The sequence below is a fragment of the Mustela nivalis genome (assembly GCF_964662115.1).
Source record: "Mustela nivalis genome assembly, chromosome: 3".
Lineage (NCBI taxonomy): Eukaryota > Metazoa > Chordata > Mammalia > Carnivora > Mustelidae > Mustela > Mustela nivalis.
In genome coordinates, this window is record NC_139022.1 from 30847607 (window position 1) to 30864410 (window position 16804).

The 16804-nt window shown below is 52.9% G+C and overlaps 1 protein-coding gene and 1 long non-coding RNA gene across 11 annotated transcripts; one reads left to right on the top strand and one right to left on the bottom strand.

Annotated features, from left to right (window-relative positions):
* Positions 1-331: 331 nt before the first annotated feature.
* On the bottom strand, positions 332-16471 carry LOC309861090 (H-2 class I histocompatibility antigen, Q10 alpha chain-like). 8 transcript variants are annotated; one of them, XM_082723642.1, is made up of 10 exons: positions 16093-16395; positions 15411-15531; positions 13030-13137; positions 6716-6976; positions 5470-5745; positions 4333-4524; positions 3308-3583; positions 3090-3194; positions 2709-2741; positions 332-2467 (listed from the first exon to the last, which is right to left on the bottom strand). In XM_082723642.1, the coding sequence occupies exons 3-10, from the start codon at positions 13082-13084 to the stop codon at positions 2409-2411; spliced, it is 1257 nt and encodes a 418-aa protein (XP_082579768.1). In that variant the 5' UTR covers positions 13085-13137; positions 15411-15531; positions 16093-16395; the 3' UTR covers positions 332-2408. The 8 variants fall into 8 exon arrangements, with proteins under 8 accessions (XP_082579768.1, XP_082579766.1, XP_082579769.1 ...); XM_082723640.1 differs by lacking the exon at positions 15411-15531 and having other exon boundaries at positions 16093-16471; XM_082723643.1 differs by lacking the exon at positions 2709-2741 and having other exon boundaries at positions 16093-16396.
* Positions 4888-13021, top strand: LOC309861120. Of its 3 annotated transcripts, XR_014309765.1 has the most exons (4): positions 5767-5843; positions 5937-6018; positions 9152-11867; positions 11910-13021. It is a non-coding gene; the product is annotated as an uncharacterized lncRNA (long non-coding RNA). The 3 variants fall into 3 exon arrangements; XR_014309763.1 differs by having other exon boundaries at positions 4888-6018; positions 8390-11867; XR_014309764.1 differs by having other exon boundaries at positions 5760-6018.
* Positions 16472-16804: the final 333 nt, after the last annotated feature.

Below are 16804 nucleotides of genomic sequence, written 5' to 3' on the forward strand. Positions count from 1 at the left end.
GGCTGTAAGGGAATTAGGGAACAAAGTAAAGCCAAAGCGAAGCTCAGTTTCCAAGATCTCATAATCTAGTTTCAGAGCAGTTACTGCCTGAAGGTCAGGATAGCGGTGCCCTTGGCAGCAGGAAGACCAGATTCTATCCGGGATGTGAACTACTCTAGCAGAGGAAGGGTTAGTTGGACTCAGGAAAAGGGGGGGAACAGCCTCTCCACCATCTGCTTCTCCACTAATACCCTGGGCCCTTATCCTGCTTCAGGAAAGACCATGTGTGCCCTTCCACAGGTGGGGGCCACTTTGTACCCCCATTTTTTTTTTCCATACAGTCAGACACCTGTAAAAATAAAACCTTTATTATCACAAAACCTTATTAATACAGATCCACAAGCCCTTATCTGAAACCCCTCGGGCCAGATATATTTAAGAATTCAGAATTCCTTGGGTTTTAGAAAGTGCCAAGGCACAGATGCTGAGCCTCACATAACATCTCCAGAGGTTGTCTGGCGTGACACGCAGTAATCAGACATCAGTACATCCGTAGAAAACTATGAAAAGGCCACACTGGCCCACAGATTGCCTCATTTCACTGCATGTTGGGGTCTGGATGCCGAGGAAGAAACTTCTTTGGGTTTTGGATTTCAGAACTGCAGATAAGGGATTGCAGAGCTGGACTTAAACATGCCCATTTCGGAATGGCACTGTGGTGGTGCCATGGTGAGGTGCCCAGACTTGCCAGAGTTCCTAGGCTTCCCTCCTGGCTCTGGCACGAACCAGCCATAGGACCCTGAGCTTCCCTTTCCTCTCCTGTAGCATGGATTTATTAATTCTCCCTCACAGGCGTGCCATGAGGATTGCACAGCTTAGCACTTGTGAAGTGCTCAGAACCCTGCTTTGTACACATGGATGGCATCACGGAGACAGGCAGGCAGACAGACATGTAAGACAACAATTTTACATTCGGGTGGTTCAGAGTTCCCTGCTGAGGCCCTTCAGGCCACCAGGGCAGATGGATCTTTTCTGAGTATCACAGATCTTCAATATCCTTGGGCCTGGGGCCTCCCAGGGCAGCAGACATGAAGGTTTCAGAAGTCCCAGAGGAGTTTCTGTCATACCTTGGGGTCCTCCAGAGAGGTGGAGGGGGCCCAACCTTGTGTCCTTTATGACAGTGCAGTGGTCCCAGTGCTGTGGCTCTAGAATCCCCTCCCCCTGCACATCAGGTGGCCCAGACCAGAACTGCTTCCCGAATAGAATAAACAAGAATGTGTGCTCCCCAGGAGATTCTTGTTCACAAAGAAGACATGGGGTTTCTGCTCCACCGAACATTAGAGGTGGAGCTGGACCTTCCCCAGCCACACCCTTAACAAGAATCTCAACAAGCATTTCCATGGGACAAGGTGGAGCTCCTCTGTCCCTTATTGTAAAACTTCAAACCATTCAAAAGGACAGGATGGAAAATACTAACCATATTGTTTCTGATCCTCCACCTGCCCTCGGCTAACAGGCCCCTGGGCTGTCTGTCCCTCTGCACTTGTCCTCAGCTACACAAAGACCCCCCGCAACACACCCTCACCCCTACACACCTGCACGTACATCATGAACCCCCTCCCCCTCACGCTCCCAGAACCACACATCCTTACAGACCCTAACACGTTAATCACCTTTACAAAAGAAAATACACATTCACGCAAGAACACACTTCACAGAGAGGCAGGCATTTGGCCATTGCATCCAGATGCCTGCAGGTGGGGTCAAGATGCTGCTCCCTTAACTCCTGGACCAGTGTTCTGCTTCTTCCCTAACCGCCCAGAGCCTCAGTTTTCATGCTGGGGAGTGGCGGTGAGAATCACATTGCCCAACTCAGAGAGAGCCAGAGAGACTCAAGCGGGATTTACACTTAACAGGAAAGCATTCTAGGGCACCTGGGTGGCTCAGTGGGTTGAGCCTCTGCCTTGGGCTCGGGTCGTGATCTCGGGGTCCTGAGATCAAGCCCCGCATCAGGCTCTCTGCTCCGCGGGGAGCCTGCTTCCCCATCTCCCTGCCTGCCTCTCTGCCTACTTGTGATGTCTGTCTGTCTAATAAATAAATAAAATCTTTAAAAACAAAACAATACAAAAAAAAAAAAAAAAAAAAAAAGGAAAGCATTCTGCTTGCTAACCATCCAGTGAGAGCCCATCCAAGGAATTACTCCTGCCCTCCTCGGACAGGAGACAGACTTGGAAAAGGACTTCAGGAAGATGAAGAAAGTGATCTTAGTGGCACAAACTGCTTGGAGTGAGGCTGACGGAGCCATGGAGGGCTCCATTTTGGGGTGGGGTGGGCCCTTCACAGTGGGGTCACTGCGGCCAGCCAGCTAGTGCCCTAGAGGCCCCCACACACCCCACAAAACACCTCCTTGACCTGACGGTAAACATGTGTCAACAGAGTAGCTGAGCAGCCTCCATTCTCACTGGGCTCACTGGAGGGTCCTCTCCACCTGCAGGGGAGGAAGTGGGGAGGTGACCTGGCTTGCTCCCCAGCCCTCCCCCAAAGCCAGCGGTGGTTCCCTGTCCCCTCCACCTGGCTCCTGGACAGCGGGAGGGAGCAAGGGATGAGGCCGTGCTGGAGACAGAAAGCTCTCACCCACCACCCTTCCTCCATCTTTGGTTCTCAGGCATTGTAGCCATGCTTGGGAGCACCTGGGACTTCCTCTCTCCCCCTCCCCATCCCACAATCACCTGGGGCTCGTTTGCAAGATTCCTGATTCCTGGCTGTGGGGAGAAAAAGAACACAAAACCAGTGATCAGGTGTGTGGTAGGCAGAGGCGGTCCTCATTCCCTGCCTTCCATTCCTTCTCCCCCTCTAAGGCCCTTCCAAGGTCAGGCCTAGTGGTTTTCCCTGGCTGCAGGATCCGCAGGGTCCTCAAGGATGATGGATGGCAATGGGGTGGGAGTACTTGGGCTTTTCCACAGACGGGGGACAACAGCTCAATTGTAGTTGCTGCTCCCCAAGAGGGAATCGTTCTGCTGGAAGGATGGGTGAAGAGCCTTTCTCCCTACAGGGCTTGGCCAGCTGTGAGGGTACCTTTTTTTCTTCCACCCTTTTTTCTTCCTACCTACCTTGAGAGTACTGCTTGATGAAGATCAGCACTCCAGCCGTCAGCAAGAGAAGGATCAACATGGGGATAACCACAGCACTGGTTATCCACTGATGAGGGGGTGCTTCTGAGGAAGGCAGAGAAGAGGGGTCAACAGCCTCAGACCATGGGGCTATCTCTGGGGACCCTGGCACCCTTCCCTGCTCCTCCACATCCCCTCCACCAGGTCCAGCTCCTCACCCCAGGTCATAGTGAATGTGTGGTTCAGGCCAGAGTGTTGCACATGGCAAGTGTACCGGTCCTCCATCCTGGCTGGCACCTGCACAGCTGCCCACGTCTGGTAGGTGCCATCTCCACTGGGGCGTGTCTCCACATACTCAGTTTCTAGCACCAGCTCCTCCTCACCCAGCCACCAGCTCAATGAGATGTCCCGTGGGTAGAAGCCCCGGGCCCAGCATTTCAGCGTGATGCCGCCATCCTGAGCTGTGTGTCTTGTCACCTGCACCGTGGGCGGCTCTGCAGAGAGAGGTTGAGAGAGAAAGGCTGATGAGAGGCTGCTCTCTGCCCACTCCTCATGTTTGATCCTGGGCTCCTCTGGCATCATCCAGGGTGGAGGACAGGAAGGAGTTGGAGACCAGGTCTCTCCCCAGGGGAGGCATTCAACCAGTATTGGAGGAAGGGATGACCTACTGCCAGCCATCCCAAAGGGGCACAATTCTGGGAATTCCTTAGTGAGGACGTGACTTCCTGCCCCCAACCTCCGGGAAGGTTCTGGGTGGGGCTGTTGGGTCCTATGTTGATAACCCCCTTCTTCTCACAGAAACCCTATGGTTTTCTCAGAGACTACATGCATCCCCATTACTCCTTCACATGGTAGGTGCCTAACAAGAGGCTGAATGAAGGCAAGGATGGTCCTTCCCTCACTTTGGAAGGAAGTGGTTGTGAGTGTAGCTCCAGAGTCAGCCCAGAATTAAAGCCCAGCCTGACTCCTGTCCACACTCCCCCATGCTCTCAGGGCCTGAAGGGGATTCCTGAATTTTTGTTTTTTTCTCTCAGCGTTGTTCCAAACGACACTGTGCAGGTGTGATAGTTCATTTTATGTGTCAAATTTACTGGGCCACACAGTGCCTCAGCATTTGGTCAATCCTTATTCTGGGTGAGATGCCCATTTGAATTGGTAGATGCAGTAAAGCAGACTGTTCTCCCCAGTTTGAGTGAGGCCCCTTCCAATCACATGAGGATCCAAACAGGACAGAAAGTCTAACCTCCTGCCTGATCTCCTGAAGCTGGGACATCAGTCTTTTCCTGTCTATAGACTGAAACTGAAACACTGGCTCTCCTGGGTCTCTGGCTTGCCAGCTGCAGATCTCGGAACTCCCGGTCCTCCATGGTCACGTGAGCCGATTCCTTAACTCTCTCTCTCCACATCCTGTTTGGTTCTGTGTCTGTGGAGATTTCTGCCTGGTCCAACAGGTGACAGGTAGATGATATCCCCTGAGCGCTGGAAGAGCGCTCAACAGTCATGTAAGACACCAGTATGGTGCTTCCGGGAGACAAAGCTATTGTCACCATCCCTGTAATACTGACAAGGACACTGAGGCACAGAAAGGGCAAGTGACTCGCCCAGGGTCACAATGTGGCTCTGGATGCTAGGGTCCAATGCCTGAGCTGGGACCCACCACACTCTGCTCTCATAATCACATCTTCTCTTGATGTTATTTGCCCTGCCTTCCCTTCAAGGATCATCCTTCCTGTTGCCTCAGCTGATTCACATGGTGCTGTTCAGTCACCAGACATCCATGGTGTGCTGGATGCTTTGACCAGCCCCACCCACCAGCAGCCAATGAGGCCTCTGCCATAGCACCCCCAAGCACCCACCTTCCCTAGTGTTCATCCCAGTCCGTCCCGCCAGCCCTGATGGATGGGGTCAGGAGAAGTACAGAACACACCTAGGATCTGAGGAGCATGTTTAGCATGAAGGGTGTGTGGGGGCAGAGGGGCAAAGGGCCTCAGCTTCCCTGGCAGTCCCCAGTAGTCCAGGGACTGGCCTAGTGAGGAATGCTATCCCCTGGGACCTGAGGTCCATTTCTGAAGGAGAACCACAGGACGTTAAGCCCCTGGAGGGCTTTATGAATTGCCTAATTTAACATACTCACTCTATGGATGATTAACATGAGGCCTAGAGTGAAGGCCTCACTTACCAAGACCACAGTGTGGTTCACCTCGTCTGAGGGCCCGAGATCGAGTTCTGCTCTACATGAGGAAGCCCTCGGCTAGTCAGCCTTCTTTCTGGGGCTCAGTGGGCTTAGCTGAGACAGGGGAACACAATCTGCCTCCTCACCTCCACCCCCAGACTCTCAAGCACAGGAGTGTGGGCCCTGCAGCGACAGGCTGCACCTTACCTTTCCGGGTGAGGCTCTGGCCACCCAGCTCCAGGTACCTGCGCAGGGAAACAAGGCAGAGGCCTTCCAGGTAGGCCTTGTCGTACTCAGCGTAGCAGCGCTCTGTCTCCCACCAGCTCTTGGTCCGCATGGCTGCAGGTTTGGCCGACACCCAGTTCAGAGTCTCCAGGTCCAGTGACAGGTGGTCCTGCCCATCGAAGCCGAACTGCCAGAAGCTGTGGGTGTGGCCGTCCTCCCGGATCTCACAGCCGAACATCCGCTGGGTACTGTGCATGCCTGCATATGTAGGTGAGAAGGCTGCCATTTGCTTGTGATATGGGTTTGGATCCGTGAGAGCCAGAGAGAAGCCCAGCGCCTGAGGGTGCCTCTGAAGGGTGAGGGGCAGGGTGGCGGTGTTTAAAAAAGAAGGCTCCCCTGGGATCTGTCATGAGCAGCCAGGGCTGAGCGGCCTCTTGGGCCTCTTACAGGAGAATCCTTGGGTTCATAGCTAGAGCCATCAGAAGAACTCAGCTCTTTATGGTTGGAAGAGGTCCTCAAGAAATACTCATGGTAAGACTGGGTCACACCCCAAATTCAGATACGTGAAAGACATGTTCAGATGTGAGGCTAGCTGCTAGCAAAGTGGCTGGGGTGCTTATCCTCGGGCCCCTGGGCTACTGTGTAGCTCTTCCCAGTCTCTGGTTTTTATACCTAAGACTGGGTTTCCAGGCATGGGAGGAGGGCAGCACTGGCAGCAGCCAGCAGGGGATGGGAGCTTGTCCCTGCTGAGAGGAGGGGGTGGCCCGAGGGAACCGCTCCTAAATTCCTCCCATGCACTGGGTAGAGCAGGGTCCTCAGCTAGGTTCTCTATCCCACCCTGAGCTGTCTGCCTGCTTTAAGTTCATGTGGCTTCCCACCCTGCATGGCAGAGGTGGTGTCTGAGAGCCTGGCAGTGGGTGTGAGGGAGGGAAACCTCTGTCAGTCTGCAGGAGTCTGGAACCCCAGGTAGCTGAAGGGGAGGCATTGTGGGGCACAAGCTTGCTGTGCTGACCACATGGGCTGGCTGCTGGAGCCACAACAGATTCTGAAGCCCCGGGAGGCCCCGCTTCGCTGTGGGGATAGAGTTATGCATCAGGGCCATGCCCTGAATCCTCTTATGGGCTCAGGGGGATGGCCTCTATCCACTAATGGAAAGGCATAGCTGCCTAGAGGGTCAGCTTGAAGAGTGTGCAGGAAAGTGGTGGGGCAGCAGGAGCCTCTGACGCACCAGTGCTCTGGTTGTGGTAGCCCATCACGGTCCATGTCTCCACCTGCTGCACCTTTGCCCAGGCCCTCTGCTTCTGAGTCTCTGTCTCCCAGTACTGGGCATCCACAGTTGCCATCCACGGGGCCTGGGGCTTGGCCCTGTCCATACGACTGTCATAATGGATGAAGGGCTGGTCGTCCACGTAGCCTACAGCCAGAAACTGGGGAAGGTCCGGGCCTGGCTCTGACAAGGCCAGGTAGTGGTAGTGGAGAGAGTGTGTCCCTGTGAAGACATAAGACAGTCAGACTCATGTGCCCTGCCATGAGTGTGCCACACTGCAGGCCTGTGTGACTGGTGGGGGTGGCCATGCAAACCTAACCAGGGTATTAGCCATCAGTAAGAGCAAGAACTGGGGATTTCGGTTAAAAAGTAAGGGTAGCCAAATAGTTTAAATAAAGAATCAATCATTCAGTCAAACATCGAGGCCAGCGTTCATGTGGTAAGTCTTGCGGACTTTAGGCTTGTGGAAGTTTTCTGCCCCTCCGCCTTCACTCAGGGTTTACTTACTCTTTACTTACTTACTGACTTCACACTCTTCTCTGTAAGTGTGATTATCTGGTTTCCCATCTCACAGTTTCAAAGGTATGATAAAAAAAAACTTGGTTGTCTGGCAGCTTAATTTCTGTGGATTTATTCATTCTCCAGAGCTATCTGATAAAGTGAGACCACTATTCCTAGCTTGAACCACTGCTGCCAAGTTGGTGGCATCTTGACTGCATTCCCCACTCCCTCCTGTTCCTACAGGAGACACTGCCAGTCATCTCTTTAAGTCCAAATGCAACCTCAAGGTTTGTTCTCCACCATCTCTAGAAGCACCAGCTTATCCATTCATCTTAGTGCTGGAGATGAGATTTAGCAGCTCACCCTGACTCAAGCTATAAAAACAAGTGCTGTATCTTTAAAAAGCTTACCCCACCTTTCTCAGGGGCTCACTCCCAGAGACTCACCCATAGCTCACATCTTCTTTTTCTTTTTTTTTAAACTGTGCACCGCAATATTGAGTTTGAACTCATGACCCTGAGATCAAGACCTGGACTGAGATCAAGAGTCTGATGCTTACCAACTGAGCCACCCAGGGGCCCCTCCCTTACTTCACTTTTTTTTTTTTTTTAAGACTTTATTTATTTACTTATTTGACAGGGAGATAGCACAGGTAGAGCAGCAGGCAGAGAAGAGGGAGAAGCAGGTCCTCTGCTGAGCAGGGAGCTTGCCATGAGGCTCGATCCCAGGATCATGACCCAAGCCAAAGGCAGATGCTTAACCAACTGAGCCACCCAGGTGCCCCTCCCTTACTTCATTAAGGAAGGTTTTGCTCAGGACCCTTTGGTGGCTCAGTTGGTTAACTGTATTAGCTTCATTGCAGGTACTGATTCCAGAGTCCAGGAATCTTGGGATTGAGCCCCATGTCCGGTTTCCTGCTCATCGGGGAGTGTGCTTCTGCCCCTCACTCTGCTTGTGCTCACTCACTTTCAAATAAATAAATAAAATAAAAAGGTTTTGCTCAAATGCTACTCTTCTCAGTGAAGCCTTCCTTGCCCACTCCACTTTCTGTGGAGCATTACCACCACATAGAGGATGTACACTTGACTTGGTTTTTCCCTCTCTTTTTGCCGATTTTATTTATTTATTTGCCAGAGAGAGAAACAGAGCACAAGCAGGGGGAGCGGCAGGCAGAGGGAGAAGCAGACTCCTCACTGAGCATGGAGCCCGATACAGGATTCAATCCCAGGACTCTGGGATCACGACCTGAGCCAAAGACAGACGCTGAACCACCCCAGCATCCCTACCTGTTTCTCTTGTTAATAGTCTCTTCCCTGTAATGTCAGTTGCCCAGGGGCAGAGATTCCTCTAAGGAACCTTCTTTCCCAGCCTAGAACAGCTTCTGGCACATAAAAGATGCTCAATATTTGAACATTCAAATGTGAAAGGAGGAGCCAAGCACATCTCCTCCCTCATAGCTCTCTTTAAGCTCCATTGAAGCCACAGCAAACTCGGCCCTGGCCCTTTGTACCTGCTGTTCCTTCTGTCCCAGCCATGCTCCTTCTCTTCTCTTGGCCAATGCCTCTCATCCCTCAGCTTGCAGTTCAGGTGCCCCTTCCTCCAGGAAGCCCTCCTGCTTCCACCTGCCAACCCTCAGTGCAGCCTCTGCATTCCCTGTGAAACTGTGGGTTCCAAGGGGGCAGGCAATACATCTAACTGTGTCACCACTATTTCCATGGGTCTTGGGGAGAACATCATGCTTGGCACACAGTGGATACTGCCTGCCTTTATTGAGAGGGAAAAAAACCCAAGAGCATGAAAGGCAAGGATGATGATGATCACAGCTGTCACTTTTGGAGAGTGACTGCTCTATGTCCTGCACCAGTCTGACTGCTTTTCTTTCATTCACTATCGCAGTTGATCCTTATTATGAACCTAAGACGTTGGTGTGATTGGCCCCATTTCACAGAGGAAGGAACTGAGACCCAGGGGAGGGTGAGTACAGTACCAAAGCCATGCACTAGATAAGAGAAGCCTGGATTCTCTCCCCAGAGCCCATTTTTTCCTAAGCTTAGGAAGAGGATGAGGAGCTCTCTTCTTGCACTGGTGAAACTTTTCATGTGAGGCAAGAGGGATCAACGTTGAAAGGGAGTGAAGGGCTGACATTAGGCCTGGGCTGGTGTAGGCCTCCTGGGAAATGACGGACTCTCAGGGTGCTGTTTCTTTACAAACCACCGAGTTAAGATTAGTGGGGTGGTTCCTGGGCTGGGAGCTATGAGCAGGGACACAGGCTTTGCTAGGAACAGAGACTGTGGCTTCTCTATGCTAAGGTGACCCACCTGGTCCTTGGCTCCAATCTGCAGTAGCTGCCTATCCTGAGTGTGGGGCAAAGAGACTGTGTCTTTGGGTAGTTGCCTTCTGGGTGATGGGGAAGCATGCACATTGTACTTTCTGTCCTCTCTCCTCCTTAGCTAAGGCCACACGGTATGGTAGGCTGAATTCTGGACCCCTAAGACATCCCTGGAACCTATGAATGTTACCTTACAGGGTAACAGGGATTCTGTAGATGTGATTAAATTAAGGATCCTAAGATGCAGAGATTATCCTGGATTGTCTAAGCTGGCCCTGAATGTTTCCTTATGAAAGGGGACAGAAGGACACTCTGTGACTACCACAGAAGGGGATGTGAGAACGGAACAGAGAAAGGCAGGAAGGTGTGGTGAGCCAAGGAATGCAGCTCTAGAAGCTGGAACAGGCAAAGAAATGGGTTCTTTCCTAGAGCCTCTGTAGGGAGCTGTCCCATGGCACCTTAGTCTCAGCCCAGAGAAGCCCATTTTGGACTTTTGATTTCCATAACTCTATGAAAATAAATGTGTGTTGTCCTTAAGCTACAAAGTTGTGGTACCCTTGTTATAGCAGCTATAGAAAACAAATACACATAATATGAGACCAATGTCTGATGTGTCTTTTGAGTTTGGTGGACAGTTCAAACCTAGGCACCCTGGAAGTCCTGCTACCCTGGAACAGAGAGAAGGATGCACAATCTGGGAAGAAGGACGTCCTCTGAGAGCTGTGCCAGTTTTCAAGCTGCCTCCAAGATGGGGACCTGGTGGATGCTGAGAGAGGGTGCAGGGACCCTGGGTCCCCACTACTGAAGCAAAGAGGCCACAGAGGTGCTGATATGCTCTTCCCTCAGTGTGAGGAGGTGGGAAAGGACAAGTGAGCCAAGTTCAGGCCTGCAGGGAAGGGAGCAACATACATCTGGTTGTTCTTCTGGGACAGATACACAATTTTCTTGCTAGATCATGTGACTATTTATGACTGTTAACTTGCTTTAACAGCCAGTGACTTCTGGTTAAAAATGAGAGGATGTCTACCCATGTATTATTTTGTAAAGTTACAAAATAGTTCTAAAGCACGTAGGTACTGGTCCCTGTCCCAAGCACTTTACAAAATTTTGGCTCCATTAACCCTCATAACGATTTTATCGGGCAGGTACTGCTGTGCCAATCTATGACTAATGGGGAAACTGAGCCCCAAAGATGCAAAGTCGCCTGCCAAGTAGCAAAAAGCAGGGCCAGACGGCATACCCAGGTTCTCACAATGCCCCCTGGGCTGCATCTGCCCTTTAGTGAACCCACGAAGGGCTGACACTGTGTAGGGGCACACACAAGCAGCCCTCTCCCCACGACATCTCCCCACTCTTTGCCCTCCACAGACACCTCCCTGGACATGGTTTCAATGGGCTCAGCTCTGCCCAGCCTTGCCCATATGGCCAGGCAGGGCCCTCCCTTTTGCCCCACTCAGCAAGTACCTTCTGAGCACCTGCTGTTTATCTGGCCCTCTCAGAAGCCCTGGGGATGCTGGGAAAGCACAATGGCCCCAAGTGCATGCTCTTAGGAAGCTCCCATGAAAGCAGGATAAGCAAGATAAATGAATAAAATGTATGACAGACTGGCCAGCAGTAAGCTCTGAGGAGACCAAAAAGAAAAAAAATAAATAAATAAAGCAGAGACATATAGCGTGTTAGGGGTGGGTTTAAAATTTTAGATAGAATGGACAGAGAAGCCCCCCTCCACCCCCAAGGAGACTCCTGAATAAAGACCTGAAGGAGCCATGTAAAGGTCTAGAAGAGAGCTTTCTGGGTCTGCAGAAGGGAAAGCTAGTGGAAAGGTCCTGGGGGCAGCAGTATTCTTCTGATATTCCGAGGCTTTTGCAGTAACATGGGAGAAAAATAAAATGGTGGTGTGACTCAGGAGCTATAGATGTTAGCAGCAGCAGGGAAAGAATGGGTTGACTCCCAAATCCTTCCTAGGCTTGTCCAGATTGTTCCTGGAATGGCCTGGATACAGCCTCTGGCCTACCTCTCCCTGCCAGGGAGGTTCTGGTTTCTGGCATCTGCTCTGCCTTGGACTACTTCACCCATGGTCCACACCCTGGCATCTGGGGCCCATACCAGGAGTCAGGGGACAATTCAAGGACAAGTTCATGATTGTGGCCCCTCATTCAGGTGGCTTGCAGCTATTGCCTTCCACAGACCCTATCGGGGGCTACCCATTCCTTCTTCCCTGAAAATCCCACTGCTGTCTACTCTGCCTACTAGATGGTCCTGGGAGCCTGGGACCCATAGATGGTCCTATGGGCAGCCTGGGAGCACCTCCCACCCAGAGAGCAGGTGGGAGGTGCTCCCAGGCTGCCCATACCTATCTTTTTGCTCCGGGAGGACAGTATGAGCTGGAATTAGGTTCCTCCTAGCTAACTGGATCCAAGACAGACCCTCATGCCTGGTGCTCCAGCCCTGAGTGCGGCAAAAGCAGTTGAGGAATCATTAGGCTACCTCTGTAGTTTTCGGGGGGAGCACCCCTACTAGCCTGGGGTTAGTGCCAGCCACAGTAAGACCACAGCAGGAGGAAGTGGGGGCCACATGGCAGGTGTCCAGAGGAATCTGCTTATGCTGTGACATGCTGTGACATGCCCGTCGCTGCCTCAGGCCCTATGTCATCAGCCCTCCCCCACTTCTTCCGTCACTGCTGAGTCCTGGTCACTGAGACAGTTCGCCAGACCCACAAGAAAGGGGCAGTGCTGCCCTCTTTCACACAGCTTCCCTCTTTCTCTGACTGGTGGGGGAGGGAGGTGCCCCACCCCTTTCCTACAACCCACGTGGCATTGCCACTCTCTAGCTGTGTGGTTCTGTTCCACAGCTCCAGGCTTTGATTTCCTCATCTGTAGGTGAGGGCAATTACTTGACCTGTTCCACAGTGCTGGAGTGTTCAGTGAGCTAATAAATATAAAGAAGTATAGGCAGGGGGACGCCTGGGTGGCTCAGTTGGTTGAGCAGCTGCCTTCGGCTCAGGTCATGATCCTGGCATCCTGGGATTGAGTTCCACATCGGGCTCCTTGCTTGGCAGGGAGCCTGCTTCTCCCTCTGCCTCTGCCTGCCCTGCTATTCTGTCTGCCTGTGCTCGCTCTCTCTCCCTCTCTCTCTCTCTGACAAATAAATAAAAATCTTAAAAAAAAAAAAAAGAAGAAGTACAGGCAGGGAGAAAGGGCTCTGCAGACATCATGTGCTTAGCCTTCATCCTTTCCTATCTGGAAAGGAGAGGTGGGGGTGGGAAAAAGAGAGCTGGAGTGAAGAAGCCCCCTGGGGCACCCTCCAGAGGGTCTGGCCTCTCTGTCCCCCACCAGGGCAAAGACAGCCTACCAGATTCCCAGATGTGGAGGTGCCCTCCTGCATCGCTGGGGGCCCCTGGCCTCTGCCATCTTGCCCCCTTGTCAGCAGGTGGGCAGTCCCTTACCTCCAGGCCATGGTTTGTTTTCTAACTTCAGGTTGGCTAGTTCTGCCATCACCATCTTCGCTAAGGAAGCTGGGCCATCAGCCACCACAGGCAACCCCCAGGGGCTCTCTGCAAGGGGGAAATGGAAAAGGGAAGTATGATTCTCAAGGCATAAATATGTTACACATCCTTGTCTCTGCTTAGAGAGATGGTATGAAATGATGAAGAGAGGCACGCTGGAAGGGAAGAGGGACAGGGAAGCCTTGTCTCAGGATTGACTAGGAGCTTCTTCAGCATGGAGGTGTAAAACCAACAGGGCTGAATTCTGGGTCTTGGTGCCAGAGCTTTAGAAATATTGATTTGTGGCATTTTTTACTGTATTCCTGTGAGGTAGGCCCTGATGGCGTCTACCTGGAAGGCAGGGCTGAGTTGCCCCTACCCCTGCCAGAGGTTCCCCACCCAGCTATTCCTGCCCCCCACCCCGGACGTTCTGCTTGGTCCTGCCCAGCTCTGTCCACTTGCTCAGCTGTGTCCTAACATTACCCATGTGGCGAACAGCTGGTGAGCACCTATTACAAGCCAGGCACTGAGCTAGGTGGAGGGTGGATGTGAGGACAGAGATAAACCAAGACCATCATGGGCCTGAAAAAGCTCAGGTCTGACAGGGAGGACACAACAAACAAGTAGGTCCAATAAGCTGAGCAGAGCTGATAAGTGCCATGGCACAGGAAGTCCCAGGCACCAGAATACCTTGGGGTGGGAAGGTGCTGGGGTCAGGGGCCTTCTAAGCTGAAACCTAGAGGGGACCTCAACAGCTGTGGGGCTGGGTAAGGAGGGAAGAACATTCTAGGCTAATCAATCTAGTGTGGTTACAGGACCACCTGCCTCAGTGCCACGTGGGAACTTGCTAGAAATGCAAATTTGCAGGACCCAACCTAGCCCTACTGAATCCGAAACTCTGGCTGGGGGTAAGGGGGGGTCCAGCTTTCTGTAGTTCAATAAGCCCTCTGGGTGATTCTAAAGGTTGAGCCACTTCAAACTTCCCTGCTGCAGCACTCATGATACCTGCTCCATGAAAGCCACTTCCTCATCACTAGCTTTGGAAGTGAAAGCCGGGCACCCAGGAATGTTGTGAGGGGGCCTTCTTCTGGCTACCTCCCCTCCATGTGCCATCTCTCTCCTAAGGTTTAGTACACCCTGGGGTTATCTCTTCCCTCCTTCTCTCCTCCTCCTCGGCTTGGGGTCCCGACTCCTTAGGTCAGCCCTGGTCAATCCCTCCATAAGATGACAGGGCCTATGTGCAAACACCCCTGACCATCTCTGCCACACAATATTGGAATCACCTATATGCCCCTATATTACACCCAGGGAGAGTTGGGGGGACTGTGTGAACCTGAAAATCAACACAGTCTTGGCCCAGAGACACAGTGGCCCATGCCCCTGGGGTCCTGTTCCAAGGACTGAACTCTCCCTCAATCTTTCCAGACATCCAAGGTGATTCTCTTTCAAATGTTTTCCATGGGTCACTGAGGGCTGAATCCTCCTGTGTGTCCGTCCTGTTGACTTCAGGAGCCTCAGCTTGGAAGGAATAAAGAACCTCTTGACTTTCACTAACTTCTGGCTGAAACTTAGCCTTTCTCCTATGGTGAAGGCAACAAAGCTGTGCAGGATTAGCAGGACCCGTGCTTTGGATTTGGACAGAAGCCACAGGTGCTTCTGAATCAGACAGTTGTTGCAGACACCTGGACATATGCTCTGCTCTCACTGGTTCCCAGTTCTGGGAATTGTTGCTATTTGGGGCTATAACTTAAGGTGTTAACTTAGTAGCACACATACTACACCTCACACATTTCTATTTCTAGTTAAATTCTATTAACTACTATATTAAAAATTTTTAATAGCTTTATAGAAACATAATTAGATTCCTTTGTAAGCCTATATATTTCTATTTACTTATTCATGTTTGTTTATTTAGACGGCACGCTAGCAGGGAAGGGGCAGAGAGAGTCGGAGAGTGAGAGTCTGAAGCAGGCTGCACCTTACACTCCTGAGTCTTATGGGGGCTCCATCTCAGGACCCTGAGATCATGACCTGAGCGGAAATCAAGAATGGACATCAAGATTCCCAAGCTTAAACGACTTAACAACTCAGGCACCCCCCCACCACCATGTATTTCATTTTATGCATTAAAAACATTCTGAGACCGGGTCCAAGCCATAAAAAAGGCTCAGAACTCCGACTTTAGATCCTGCCAGAAGCGTCCTCCCTGGGCCCTAGTTTAAACTTGTAAATATTAAATTAAGGACTGCTTTGTGAGTTGAAATGGCTTCTTGTATGTGAAGCACTTCAAAGAGTTGGGCCTGAGGGTGACCCCCTCTTGGTATTACTGTGATAGTGGACACTTCCCCATCTGTGCTGATAAGCGTTCCAACATCTGTGTGGCAGGAGGGCGAGGCCCCAGGGCAGCGGTGGGGAAATCCAGGATGAGGTCAGGCTCGGGTAGCAATGTCAGAAGAATTAAAACTGGGAAAGAATGGAAATTCCGGGCCAGGTCAGAGAAACCCTCGTTGCGCCTGTTCCCGCGCCCCCCCACTTCCCACCTCAGGGGACGCCCTGGTAACCCGAGACCGCCTCGTCAAGCCTCCAGGGACACCCACCGTGAAGGGCGGGGAGGGGGTGGCCTGCCCGAGCTAGCTGGCAAGGGGACGTCCCTGCTTCTCTGATTCCTGCCCCCATCCCCAGGGCCTCCCGGGAGGGCCCAGCCCCAGGAACCGAGCGGCGTCCAACGGGGGTTCCCACGGGGACCCCCAAGAAGCTACGACACCGGCCGAGTCCTGGCCGGCGTCACCGCCAGCCCTCCGCGTCCCGCCGGCTTCCCGCAGGGCTCTAAGCCAGACGCGGGTGCCACAGTGGGAAGCCCCAAACGGGGGCTCTAACCCAGGGCTCCACGCCACCTGCGGGCCTGGGTCGGTTCTCACCCGCCCCGCTCTCCAAACCGGGAATGGCCTCCGATCGCCCCAACCACGCGCTGCCGGGCGTCCCCTGGGGTTCTGCCACAGGGCCCCCGCCTCTCCGCCCCATCACCTGCCGCGCTCTCCCGCATTAGACGCCACAGCTGCAGGAACAGCAGCATCGTCCGCGGCGGCGTCCAGGCGCGCGCGCCCCCGAGGACCCGCGAGCCCGGGTCAGCCAGCCTGGCGAGCAGCCCCCGGGCGTCGATTTCCCCGGAGTCGGTCCTCAGCTGTGCTGGGTGGGGTGTGCTGGCGCTAAACCCGGAGAGCTAGCGCACGGGTCCGTAATGGGGCGCGGGTCCGTAATGGGGCGCTGGCGCGACCTCAGCCTACCCGCTGGGTCCTCGCTCCGCTCTGCCCCGCCCCGCTCTGCTCGGCCCAGGCTCAGCTCCGACAGCGATTGGGCTGCTCCGCCCCGCCCCTCTCAGCTCCGCCGGGCTCCGGTTCCGCTCTGCCCCGCCCCGCTTGGCTTGGCTCAGGCTCCGCTCAGCTCTGGCCTGCTCTGTCACGAAGGCGTCTGCAACAAGCATCATGAGATTCGGAAACACCTGTGGTTTCCACTGGGGAGGGAAGCGCAGGTCTTGCTAATACTGCTGAGCTTTGCTACCCCCGTTCACGGTGGGAAGAACGGCTCAATCTCTGCTAAAGGTTGGAGAAAATAAAGGTTATTTTTCCATCCAGGATTACAGACCCCTGAATTCTCACCAGGAACCCTCATGTTTTGGATAATAGTTTTCACCTGGGGGGTTTCTGTTACCGAAAGGGTCCGTAGACAAAAGGACGAG

Excerpts from the sequence above, each read along its gene's own strand:
- LOC309861090 (XM_082723640.1), bottom strand. The coding sequence starts at position 16,141 with ATGCTGCTGTTCCTGCAGCTGTGGCGTCTAATGCGGGAGAGCGCGGCA. Across the intron at positions 5,746-6,715 it reads CTACCACAACCAGAGCACTG|GCATGCACAGTACCCAGCGG; the intron begins GTGCGTCAGAGG and ends CTACATATGCAG. Across the intron at positions 3,584-4,332 it reads TTCAGGAGATCAGGCAGGAG|AGCCGCCCACGGTGCAGGTG; the intron begins GTTAGACTTTCT and ends CTCTCTCTGCAG.